This window comes from Cryptomeria japonica, chromosome 8 (assembly GCF_030272615.1).
Source record: "Cryptomeria japonica chromosome 8, Sugi_1.0, whole genome shotgun sequence".
NCBI lineage: Eukaryota > Viridiplantae > Streptophyta > Pinopsida > Cupressales > Cupressaceae > Cryptomeria > Cryptomeria japonica.
In genome coordinates this window covers 514,790,353-514,803,916 of record NC_081412.1, presented here as the reverse complement: position 1 = coordinate 514,803,916, position 13,564 = coordinate 514,790,353, and the positions used below count along the sequence as shown (strand labels likewise).

The 13,564-nt window shown below is 32.8% G+C and overlaps 1 protein-coding gene across 1 annotated transcript; it reads left to right on the top strand.

The window, feature by feature from the left end:
* The first annotated feature begins 877 nt into the window (after nt 1–877).
* Nucleotides 878–3,386, top strand: LOC131047789 (probable LRR receptor-like serine/threonine-protein kinase At4g36180). Its single transcript, XM_057981574.2, has 2 exons — nt 878–1,301; nt 1,497–3,386. Exons 1-2 carry the CDS (start codon nt 962–964, stop codon nt 3,215–3,217), a joined length of 2,061 nt encoding a protein of 686 aa, XP_057837557.1. The 5' UTR covers nt 878–961; the 3' UTR covers nt 3,218–3,386.
* Nucleotides 3,387–13,564: the final 10,178 nt, after the last annotated feature.

The following is a 13,564-nucleotide window of genomic DNA, read 5'->3' as shown; positions in this document are numbered from 1 at the left end:
CCTCTTATAGTTTTGTTGCATGCAATTCCTTCATTTATACCCAAATTTAACATTCTTTTAGGTAAAGAATCTGTAAGGTCTGTAGCTTTTGCAAAAAATTATCAGCATGATTCATCGAACAATTATTACAAAATGTGATATGGATACCCCTCTAGAGCTTATTGAGGTTGATTTGAGACAAAGCTTAGACTTGTTTGGGAATTGGTTAGGGTCTCTCTCATTATGGAGAAAACAAGCTTTTAAAAGGAAAACCTAAAGGGAATGTAGATTAACAGAGCATCTTGCTTTAGACTTTTTTCAAGAATAAGATAGATTAATTCATGAAGATATGCATGGTGAATAGTATGTTATGGTAGGTTGTGGGAGAGGTGATTCTTTCTTTTTGTAGTTTTCTTAATGATTAAATTGTTTAGATCCCTGATAAACTTGTATTGATGATTTAGTTATAATTTAATAAATTTTTATCCTTCTTTTTCTAAAAAAAAATTTAAACAATATATAAATAATTATATTTAAAACTTTAATCTTCTTTTAAATAAGATTAATTGCAATATTTATATCAAATCCCTAAAATATTTCATATAACTAGATGAGAAAACTAACCTAAAAATCTTATAAAAACGATGATATATCATTTTCTTCTCCAAAGAATATTGTACCTTTACATTAATATTGTACGGGACATATATGTTTTTCTTACTTGAATTTTCAAAAGTTACTTATTTTAATAAAAAATATCCTATCTATCAAACCAACCACAACAATAAAGTAATTTATCTGTAACAAATTGTTTGATTTGAATGAATTGTTTGATTTGAATGATATAAAACCTTCCACGTGTTATCTTATTACATCAAATCTTCTAAACTACGTTCCCCTTCGTATCTGTTTGCAAAACCAGGTTAAATTGAAATTCCATTCCATGTTTGTTGCGCTAAGCAAGTAAATTGAAATTGGTAGGATGGAGAAATACAAATGGGTAATGCTTTTCATGAGCTGGAGCACTGCTATCATTTGTTGCAATTGCAATAATATTGAATGTCTACCTAAGGAAAGGCAAATTCTGGTCAGATTCAACACTGAGGTAGGAGGATTAATTACTTCATGGAAGGGGTTTAATTGCTGTGAATGGGATGGTGTTGAATGCAGTAATCGCACATCTCATGTGACCCAACTGCGCCTCTCAAATTTGGTGCTGCAAAACTTGTCGGCAATTCACACTCTCCCTCCATTGTTTGAGTTAAAGCAGTTGGAATATCTGGATATAAGTTCCAATGGTTTCACTGGTGCAATACCTGCAGGTATTTTGAAAAATTATAGATCGATTAATCTGAAAAACCTGAGTCTGATTCAAAATCTTCTCTTCTGTATATCATTCTGATGATTTATCTGTGTGTGATTAAATATTTTTACACAATTTCCCCTTTAAAACATGGCGCACAATAACGATTCCTGCTAATATTTGCTTTTTGTCATCGGTTGTGTTTTGGATGCAGGTATATCTGCGCTCAAAGAACTGAAGCATCTGGACATGAGCAATAATTTTTTTGAAGGTGAGATTCCATTGCTGCTGGGGAACCTTTCCAATCTCCAATATTTGAATATTGCCATGCCCAGGAAGAATGAATTCAAATGTTGGTCGAGTTTAGAGTGGGCACGGAATCTGCCAAAATTACAATATTTGTCAATGAAGCATGTGGCCGTAACCAGCAGTGGTAAAGAGTTGGGGGAATTCATATCTTCTCTTCATAATCTGCACTTTCTTGAAATGAGGAACTGCAAATTGTCAGACCCAATCCCCACTGCTATCCTCAACCTCACATCCCTCACACATCTTATCTTACGCGGCAACAAATTTTCTTCTCCACTTCCCCCATGGTTAGTAAATATGACTAATTTACAATGGCTTAATTTTCATGACTGTAATTTGACTGGCCCGTTCCCCCTCATTCTCTCCATTTTGCCTCATTTACAATTCCTCCGAATGGATAGCAATAATTTAAGTGGAAATATAACCGAAATACTAGGCAGCGGATGGCCTGAGCTCAGTTCTATTTCTTTGTCAGGGCCCAGAATAAGCGGAAGGATACCGCCCTCCATTGGAAGTATTTCCTCCCTCACAAATATTTCACTGGAAGGAAGCAAGATTAGTGGGCAGATTCCTGCCTCTCTGGGCAATCTCCGTCTTCTTGAGAATCTGTCACTCCAGAATAACTCCTTGACGGGAACGATTCCTTCCTCGCTTACACAACTTTCCAAGTTGAAACATCTTGATCTATCCTTCAATCAGCTCACTGGCAACTTGCCTTCCCAACTTGATGGGTTTTTGTCTCTCCGTACACTTTTCCTCGAGTCCAACAAGTTGAACGGTACAATTCCTAAATCTCTTGGAGACCTCCTTCGAGTACAACGGATTGACCTGGGCTTTAACCTCCTGCAAGGTAGATTTTCTCTCCAGGTTTTTCAAAATACCTCCAGTCTAACTCGCCTCCGTCTTTCACACAACCAATTGACAGCAGGAATGGTTCAAGTCGGAAGCTCAAAAGTACAATCTAACAATGGCACCGCATCCTATTACAAAGAAGAGGTTTCAGTCACCAACAAGGAAACTGAGTTGGTATATGTGGATTCTATTTTGCTACTTGTAACATGTATTGACCTATCTGGAAATCAGCTGTCGGGTATCATTCCTTCAACAATTGGTGCACTTTTTGGCTTAGTTATCCTCAATATCTCCAGGAACAATCTTAGTGGAGAGATTCCACAAACATTTGTAAAGCTAGAGCAAATAGAGTCGTTGGACCTTTCCTACAATAAACTGGAAGGCAAGATTCCAGTAGAGATGCAAGTTCTTCACTTCCTAGCTGTTTTCATCGTTTCTAATAACAGGCTTTCTGGCAAAATTCCAACGGGAGGTCAATTCTCCACATTTAATGTGGCCTATTTCTATGGCAACCCCTCTCTTTGTGGTTTTCCACTTGATGTCAGATGCGCAGGATCGCCAGGCATCATTCCCATTGATAAAAATGAAAATGATAAGGTGGAAGAGGGAACAGAAGCTCCTTGGTATTGGTATATCAGTTGTATGGCTACGTTTGCTATTGGCTTTTGGGGAGTATTTGCACTTGTGTGTGCAAGGAGGACATTGCGAAGAAGATACATCAACATGTTAGATGAAGCTGTTGTTAGCTTCTCAAGCTTAATCACTATGCATTAGTTGGTTATCATAGATCTCATCTCAAGAATAGTGCTTCATCTTCTTGAACAGGAAGACCGGATGTTAGTTTTTAAATGTAGCTTTAGGAATAGGAAGGCCCTGCATAATTGTGGAGAACTGATGCTAAATATAGTTCTTTTTAAGATTAGTTAATATTTGTTTTTAGTAAATCAAGCATGATGTGCATGCACTTAATGTATTCTTAATTTAGGGAGTAGTTTTTTCCTGTTTTTTAATTAGTTGTGTTTTATTTTATCTCTGCAATTTTTATTGCTATTAGTTGTTTTCTCTGTTATAAATATTATTTTCTTATCAGTTGGCTTTAGGAACAAAGACAGTTTCATATTCTACAAGTGGTATCAGATCAGGTAAAATTATTTTGGGTTAAAGTTTTATTTTTGGAATTTCACCAAAGTTAATCATGTCGAATTCTAACCATATGCCCGTTCTAGAATTTGATGGGAATGATTATGATTATTTGTGCATTAAGATGCTGACCTTTTTGATTGGAAAAGATTTGTGGGAGATTATTGAATCGGGTTATGAGGAGCCAACTAATTGGAATGCCCTTACAGCCAATGAAAGAACAACAAGAAAGGAAGCAAGGAAAATAATGCTCAAGCTTTGTTTCACATTCAGATAGCTCTTGATAAGAACTTATTTCCAAGAATATCAAGAGCAACAACTGCCAAAGATGCCCGGAAGACTCTACAAGAAGCTTACCAAGGTAGTGATCAAGTTAAAGTTGTCAAGCTTCAGACATTGAAGTGAGAATTTGAAAATTTAAAGATGCAAGAAGTTGAAAGTATAAGTGATTATTGTGTCAGAGTCAAAGATGTGGTCAATAAAGTGGCTACACTTGGGGAAATTATAAGCAATGAAGTTTTGATAAAAAAGGTGTTGAGATCTTTGACACCCAGATGGAATCATGTAACGATAATCATAGAAAAAAGCAAGGATTTGACAAAACTACAATTTGATCAATTGGTTGGATCCCTGATGTCTCATAAAGAAAGATTGAAAGATTCTTTTGAAGGTGTAGAGAAAGCGTTCTCCTCTAAATTACAAATCACAAAAAATGAAGATGCAAGCAGCAGTAGTGCCAAAATCAATCAAGGCCAAGGTAAAGGGCAAAGCCAAAAATTTTCAAGAGGTAGAGGTAGAGGTAGAGGTGGGTCAAGAGGAAGAGGTGGTTCCAAAGGAAGAGGTAGAGGTCGATTTGATAAGAGAAATGTTCAATATTACCATTGTAACAGGTATGACCACTTTGAAAGAGAATGCAGATTGAAAGAAGGTAAAAGTGCTAACTATGCTCAAGAAAGTAGCGAGAATCCTCCTGATCACTTATTTTTATCTTATGCCAAGGGTGAAAATACTAGTAAAGATGTTTGGTACCTAGATTTTGGATGCTCTAACCATATGATAGGGAATGAAAAGTTGTTCTCAACAAAGGATGGAAGTTTCAAATCCAAGATCTGGCTTGGTGATGATAAATCATTGGAGGTTGTTGCCAAAGGAGCTATGGAGGTCCAAACAAAAGAAGGTATAAAGAGTATTCATAAAATTTATTATACTCTGCAATCGAAGCACCAAAAGCGTGATATGCCAGGATTGATGGATACCTTCAGGAGAATGGCTTCCAGAGAAGTAAGAGTGATCCTACCCTTTACTACATACAAGAAGGTACTGATATTCTCATCATAAGTTTGTATGTTGATGATGTTTTGTATATGGGTAGTAGTTCTAAGATGAAAGATGAATTCAAAGCTTCTATGATGAAAGAATTTGAGATGAAAAATCTTGGTCTCATGAAATATTTTCTAGGAATGGAGGTTTATCAAACTAAGGATGAGATTTTCATTTGTCAAACAAATTATGCACGGGATATGCTGAAGAAAATTGATATGACTGATTGTATCTACATCTGGGAATTGTTTCTCTTTTGGTTCTGGATTAATTACTTGGAGCTTGAAAAAGAAGAGTATGTTACAATTACCTTTGCAGATACACAAGCTCTTTGGCTCAAAAAAGTTTTGGAAGAAATTGGAGAAAAACAAATTCTGCCTACAGTGATTTATTGTGATAGTGTGAGTGCCATCAAGTAGCTAAGAATCTGGTTCATCATAGTAGAACAAAGCATTTTGATATGAAATATCACTTCATACAAGATTTGGTGCAGAAGAAAGAAGTTGAATTGAAGCACATTAACACTCAAGATCAGCTAGCAGATATCTTCACCAAGGCAGTTGCAAAAGTTGTTATTCACGCATGCAACTACATGCATCGCCACTATTCTTATAATTCAGCGTACTGCGAAGTTTTTTAGTTTTTTGCATGAGATTCATTAAGCTAAATATAGGAAGATTTGAATAGTTTTTTTTAGATCAGTTAAATGGACTGCAATTATTATTAATTCTTCTAGGCTGCAAATTCTAAATTTTGAATGCAATAAAAATTTTGTGTTTTATTTTATCTCTCCAATTTTTATTGTTGTTAATTGTTTTGTGTGTTATAAATATTATTTTCTTATTACAGCAACATAAATTCTATTAGAAAATAAATTTATTATATATTCCATATAATTTCATCGGTCTTTCCTTTATCGAAAGAATTATACTACTTTCATCTTTATGTCCAAATTATATTTTACAAGAACATACCAATTTGTTATATTTTCCATGAGTTTTTCTTTTTAAATGTAAATTTAAAAAGAAAGACTCATGGAAAATACAAAATACAAATATAAATAAAAAAAAAATTGCTTTCATTCTTGTGATTTTTTCTTTCTTATAAATGTAAATTTAAAAATAAATTGTAAAAAATGAAATAGTTTTATTATAAATTTAAGTTGGGATTTTAATTAAAATATTTTTCTATAATAATTTTATAAGTATATTAAAAAAAAAGACTTAGAATTTTTTTTTGTTTTAAAATAAAATGAAATAGTTTCTTGTCTCTTTTCACTATTGGGTTATCTATTTTTGTATTTATTGTAATCTTTTCATCACTTCACTTTTTCAAAATTGTAGAAAAAATAGTTACATAGTTAGGATATGGAGTAATCAAATTATTAAAATTATAAATAGAAAATATTGTAAATTCATTAATATTGTAAATATTGTAGACTCTGATTGGGTGGGTGACATTGATAGCAAAAGATCCACCATTGGATATGTGTTCTTGGTGTTTGGTGGTGTAGTAAGTTGGATGAGCAAGTGGCAAGTTGTGATCGCTTTGTCCACAACTAAAGCTGTGTACATAGCAGCTACTCATGCTTGCAAAAAGACCATTTGTCTTAAGACACTATGTTTAGAATTTAGTTTTGATGCGGGACAAATCACTATATATTGTGATAGATAGAGTGTCATTTGGTTGGCAAAGGATCCTACTATCCCTGCCACAACAAAACATATTGATTTGCAATTTCATTTTGTTCATGATATGGTGGAAGATGGAAAGGTGAAGTTTGAAAAGGTAGACACTTTCATGAATGTTGCTAATGTATTGACAAAACTAGTGAGCATAGAGAAGGTCAAGTGGTGTGTCATTTTGATGGGCCTTGGGGCCTAAGTTGTGGTATGATGATTCTTGTAATGTCTTCGTGAGGTGAGATATTGTTGGGATTAAGGTGCCTCAACCTTAGGAGTCCCAAGTAGATATTTAATTAATTATTTAATTGGTCTTGTATGTTGATTTTAATTAATTTAATGTTATGATATAAATTTCCAAATTACACACAATTAATATTGAGGAGAAAGAGAGAGGTGTGCTATGTGTCACAAGGAGGGAAGTTTTTGGAAAAGTTTTGAGAAGAATATCTCAAAAGTTCCCTTCTTTTGACAAGTGGTTGCATAGTTTTTTTTCCATTCTTGTGCAATTTTTGGAAAGATTTTCAGCAGGTTTAAATCTTCCACAAGGATAAACTTGGAGAAGATAGAAAGTTCTATTTTGGCAAAAAGGTTTGATTTTCTTGGACACCTTGCATTTGTGGAATAAAAATATTTTGTATTAAATATTATTTATGAAAGGCTTGTGCACAAAGGAAGTTTCTAATTATATGTTGTAGATACATTGAATGCGAACGCTTGTGTGAAGTTGTTTCCTTTTGCACTGTAAATTTCATAAATACAATGTGTTGTAGAAGAGAAGTAGCATGAATTATTTTTGAAAGACGTCATTATGCTGCCAAATTATTCTGGATCTAGATATTACAGTTGAACACACCTGCAAGAGCATAGAATTTGCATATTTTTTGTAATAGCTTTTTACTATAATACAATTGATATGTGCTTTGGTGTGGTGGGTTTTTTTCCAAAAAGGGTTTTCCCACATTAAATCTTTGATGTCATGTGTTTATGTTAAACCTGAAATTTACTTTTGTGTTTTTCTTTATCTGTAACATTGTTCAAGGGTTTGCAAAGAAATTTGCATTCATGCTCCTTGAAGGTTTACACTAGGGAGGTTGTTTTCGCTCCTCTAATTTCCTTTCAAATTCATTATAGGAAAGGTCTTAAAATGATTTGGGAAGGTAACAGAAGAGGGCCGCTCAACCTATCATTATAAAGGTCTAAGGTTAACAATGTTATTTTTAAAATTGAGGGAATTTGACATTTTAAATTATTGTATGACAAGTTAGGATAGAAAACATTGAGATCCCATAGCCAGGATGGAATGCTTTCAATAAGACTATTGTTGGAGAGATCCAAAGCCAATAATCTATGTTAACTTGAAAAAAATGTATGAATGGATGCTCCAATATTATAGAAGGTAAACCTAATGCTTGAAAGAAATTTTTTGGTGCCCAATATGGATTAAGGTAACTAGTTAACTTGTTATATGAAAGATAAAGATGAACAAGGCTAGAAGAATTTTTAAAAACTTGGAGAGAAAAATTGCTATGTAGACTATTGAAACAGTGATAAATAAATATTATGTGAGGGAGATATTTGTATCGAACTAGGAATTGTGTCGTTCAACTGATTCAATTATAATTCAAGTTTATAGAGACTTGAAATTCCATCCAATTGAGAAGGTATGTTGCCACTAAGTTGATTTAAGGATAGGTCCAGAATCATCAACTTTGCAAGTTGAGCGAGCGAGGGTAAAAATCATTCTTGTTAGAAAGTTATTTCAAAGTATGAGTTACAAATGAAGAGGGAGACTGCCAACAGAGGCCTAAATAAACCCATTAACCTTGGTATAGATACCATTTTAACATGTTTCAAGGAGGATGAATTTCCAAAGAAAGAAGGTATACTTCCTCTTATATTCGACCCTGATAGAGTAAATAGGGAAAGTTATGGGCACACATTGATAAGGTGTAGAGAAATCTGAGATGTGTTACAGATTTAACTACCTAGTAATGAGAGGATTCACTCATGAACTAGTTTTAACCTGCGTAGATGTGTCTCTTAGGATGAGCTTATTCTAGATGTAGAAACAATCTAAAAAGTGATGTAATGCATTTGATTCAAGCAATATCTAAAAAGAGAACTTGGAGCAAGAACCTCTTAATGTTTTGAGAGTTGGAACGGATTGATGATGAAGTGATGATGTATGAGTAAGATAATGGATGAAAATGTTTTTAACTTTAATAAAAGCTTTGTGTCACAAATGGGACAAACTCTACCTCTTCCCTTTTGGGTGTTGGTGGTATTTCTCGAGCTACGTTGTATGTGATACAAACGTTTGGGAAAAAGTTGGGATTAATCTTACCTCCTTGGTTTTTGTGATAACTTAGAGCTCTATATTGCATAAAAGCTCTACGGTTCAATGTCTCTGAATCAAATTCGTTTGTTTTGCCTTGAAGGTAGAGACGCATGTGACGCAAAAAAACTCTATGTGAAACAAAGATTTGTCTATTTATATAGAAGAATTTCCTCCTTTTGATCAAAGCCTTTGAGCTCAATGGTCTTCTTTTCAAGTTGATATTCTGATGACGCTTCTTCTTTCGCAAGATGTGAAGAATGGTCATAAAGTTTGATTCTTTGTTGTTTGCACTTTGTTTTTGGTATTTTTGGTTGTTTTGAAAGATGTTTGGTTGGATGAATACTTTGTTTTTGGAAGTGATTTTTCTTTTGATGTTTCTTTGATAGGAAAACAAAGCAAGCACACAAACACAAGAATGTTGCCTCAAAGGAACAAATGAGTATGGGTCTAGATCAACTCAATCCTTGGACTTTTATATAACCCTTCCTTTAGATGTATTTTAAGGTGTGTTTTCAAAGCCTGAAGTCGGCTCAATTTGCACTTGGTCTTTGATTAAAACGAACACACTTCAAACACTTTTTATCCCTAAGGTCAAATGGCCAGTTGTGATAAATTTAGCCCACATTTTGATATTTCTTCGACTTTGGTACTACATACCTTATGAATCCCGTCATGGCAGGTAAGGATGTGATATACTAAGTCTTGCACGAGCATAACAAATAGATGATCCCTATGATGGGGGAGTCACCACTTTTATCAAGCCACAAGTGACTTTTCAAAAAGCTATGTTTCTACTCAAGGAAATATGTATGGTGAGTATCTTGGAAGCAAAACCATCTATGCTCTTGCACTAAATTATATCACAAATATCCTCAATCAATAGAACGGGTGGGCTACCACTTAAAGGTGTTTAGTCATGTTCGATGTTTTTGGACATAAGTTCATTCTGCAGTGACTCACTTAAGAGCCTTGTAACCAGTGGTGGGGCCCATTTGTCCTTTCGGCCAGTTACACTGTAGGAATAGTTATACCCAAGGCTACAGCTTTCGCTCACACCTGATTTCTATAGCGGCTCGAAGGATTTACCACTCGAAGTCATTCCCAAGAGTATCAATCCCTTGGCAGGCCTCTTTTAAAAAGATAAAATTTGAGTGTTACTAACACTTTTCTCTTGCACCTAGGACCACGAGAGCCAAGGGAGAGGATAGTGTGTGTTAGAAGTAGGACCACTCGACCAACTCTTTTGCACAAGTGTGCCAAACACAAAATTCACTTGTTCCTTTTAAGTTGTCATCGCAATGATTTTCTATCTATTTGGAGATGTTGCTCCAACAATCATGGTGTTCTTTTTAATTTTCAAAGGCAATTGTTTGAGTAAACTAGAATTTGAAAATCTTGGTCAACTTAATGAAAAACACGTTTGCATGAAGTAAAATTGCTTTAAAAATGAGACAAGTTGATTGTGAATTTTATTTCCACCAAAAATGGAAGTGTGGATTGTGAGTTTTATCTTGATGCAAGAAATAAAATTTGTCTTGTCGATTTTAAGCACCAAAAGAATTTGTTCCTAACTTTGCAAAAAAAAATAAATTTGCGTGTTTGTTTTTGTGATTCTTTTTAACTTTGAACAAATGTGATTCTTTTTAGAGCTCTAAATGAAAGATGTGGTTCTTTTTAAAACTCCAAATGAATGTGTAGTTGATTTTAACCCAAAAGGAAAATGAATTTATTTTATCCTAACTTGAAAGATAAAGTTAGAAATATGAACAAATTTATTTCCTAAGCTAAAATTGCTAAAAAATCCTATTGTAGGGGTTAGTTAAAACCTACACAAAAGATAATTAGTTAGAAAAATCCGCATGTTTTGGTGGGCTTCTACAAGCCTAAAATTTTTGGTTTTCGGTTACAAAGAATTTTCTTACAACTCTCTGTTACAATAGCTCTACTCTGTGTGAAAACAAAAGTGCTATTTAACATGAAAGAGCAACAATATAGACAATAGCGCTAAAGTATCAATTTGTGAAGGTGCTAAATTGAGAACAAAAACGCAAGAGAATGACCTGTGTGTCAATTAAAATATTCAAAAGTTAGTAGTCTTCAAAATGATTGCTCTTTGATTCACGTCGGGTTCACCAAATGATGTCATGGAAATGGGGACAAGGCAACAACAAAGTTCAATGTTAATAAGTTAGTTTCAACCATAAAAACAAAACAAAGAACTAAAAACCATTCCAAACATATCAAAAGAGATTTCAAAAAGCATGAAAGAAGTTTAACAAAATAAAAGAAAGGAGAAGAGCCTCCCTAAGATGCTTCCATGATGCCTTTTGATGCTTCTCCCTTGTTTCTCCCCTCTCCAAGTCCCAAATGAGTGTAGCTCTCAGCTTTTAGCACTATCCATGGATGCCATATGGAGATTCAAGATGGTTGAATATGATAAACAAATGCTATGCAAGTGTAGATAGTGATGCTATGAAAAAGCTCTATGCTAATGCCAGTATAACAACAATACTCTAATGCTTCCTTTTTTTTGCTCGAGGAGAAGGGTTCTATTTATAGAAGAAATGAGGAAATGAAGGGTTAAGAATGAGTAATCTTAACAAAGGTTAGGATTGAAAGATATTCAATCCATGTGAGACTTTCAACCCAATCCCATGTTGACAAGTGTCACCATGAGGAGGCTTGAGAGGAGAGATAAGAAACATTAAATGCTTGAGGGGACATGATGGTTACCCTAGTCAAAAAAATAAATTCTTTGAAGAGACACATGGGTTACATGAGGGTTAAGTTAGGGGTCAAAGTCCTTAACCATGGGTGTAAGTGGAATTAACCATTAATGGTCATGTAAGAGCCATAAGTGGTTTGGAAGACTTTAAAGGTTAATTTGTTGAACACACAAAGCATTAATTGCTTTTCAAAGACTTTGGAGTCTTTGAGAAGTGACTCCAATTTGCTTAGGAATGTGACAATATTTAGGGGATGGATTAGGTTAATTAGGAAGGGTTTAGAAGAATCTAGAAGAGGTTTAGGCATACAAGTGGATTTTGTAGGAAAATGCAAGTGGGGGGAGTTTTGGTATTTTCAATTAAAATAAAATCATTTATTTCAATTAAATGGTGTAAATTTCATTTGGGCGAATATTCAAATAAATATTAATTTATTCAAATGAGAAAAAAGGAAGATAAAGCATTAAAATGCTTGAAGACTTTAAGGGAAACCATTAAAGACTTGAAAACTTTAAGGGAAGCAATTAAAGTCTTAAGAAGACTTTAAAGGAAGCCATTAAGTTTGAAGACTTTAAAGAAAACCATTAAAGGCTTAAGAAGACTATAGAAGGAAGCCATCAAGTTTGAAGACTTTAAAGCCATTAAGTTTGAAAACTTTAAAGGAAACTATTAAAGGTTTGAAGTGGAAGAGGATAAATAAGATTTTAAATAAATAATTTATTTAAAATAGTTGTGCAACTTGCATTAGTAGGAAAATGCAAGTGGGTGGAAGATAAAAGTGATTTAAATAAATGATTTATTTAAAATAGTTGTACAAATTGCATTTGTAGGAAAATGCAAGTGGGTGGAGGATAAAGGTGATTTAAATAAATGATTTATTTAAAATAGTTGTGCAACTTGCATTTGTAAGAAAACACAAGTGGGTGGAAGATAAAGGTGATTTATTTAAATGTGAGAGGTGAGATTTTGGGGGATTTATTTATTTAAATGTGAGAGAATATTTAATTAAATAAATATGATTTATTTATTTGTTTAATTAGTAGTCTGAATTTGTTAAGTGAATTAAATTAAATAAATTGAATTAATAAGAGAAGAGTGTTAAGATAAATTAATTAAATATATTAATTTAATTAATTATTAATTGACGATTAAATAATCAACTAAATATTAAATATTCATTTAATTAAATGGACAAATTTATGTGACTACATTTAGTTTTTCAAAACAAACCATATATTAATTTGAATTACTATAAATATACAAATAGATAACTAAATAGATGAAAAGAGATGCAACAACTTTTTTTTTTAACTAGTTTATGTCTAAGACTTGATGTATGTATTTAACCTATAAAGTATTATAAAAGATACTTCAATTTAAATCTTCAAATTTATTTATAATAAATTTTTTTTAATTTTTTTAAATGCTTAATTTTTAAATTGAAGAAGAAAAAGAATGGTTACAAGAATGAAAAAAAATATTAATTGTATTTGTATTTCTATGTTTATAATTATTATTAAATATTAAATTTATTGTTAAAAAAAAAATATTTTACTCTATAGCATTGAAGACACATGGTAAGCATTTTTTAGTACCGTACTACCGTTTTGAAACCAGAATAGACACTTCCCAACATTTCACCCTTTGTTGTCACATAAAAACTCTTCACATAATTCATATCTCTTAATTTTTTTAAAGATTGGAAAAGTTTAAATATATATAATATATATACATCAATAATATAACTTTATATACATTTCACTTCACCAAATAATAGATTTCTATTATTAAAGAATAAATATACATTAAAAGGAGAGACCGATGCAATTCTATGGAAAATATAACAAATTCTTATTTTATTTTAAAACAGATTCAAATGCAAATGAAGCTACTATAATACTTTATTCTATAT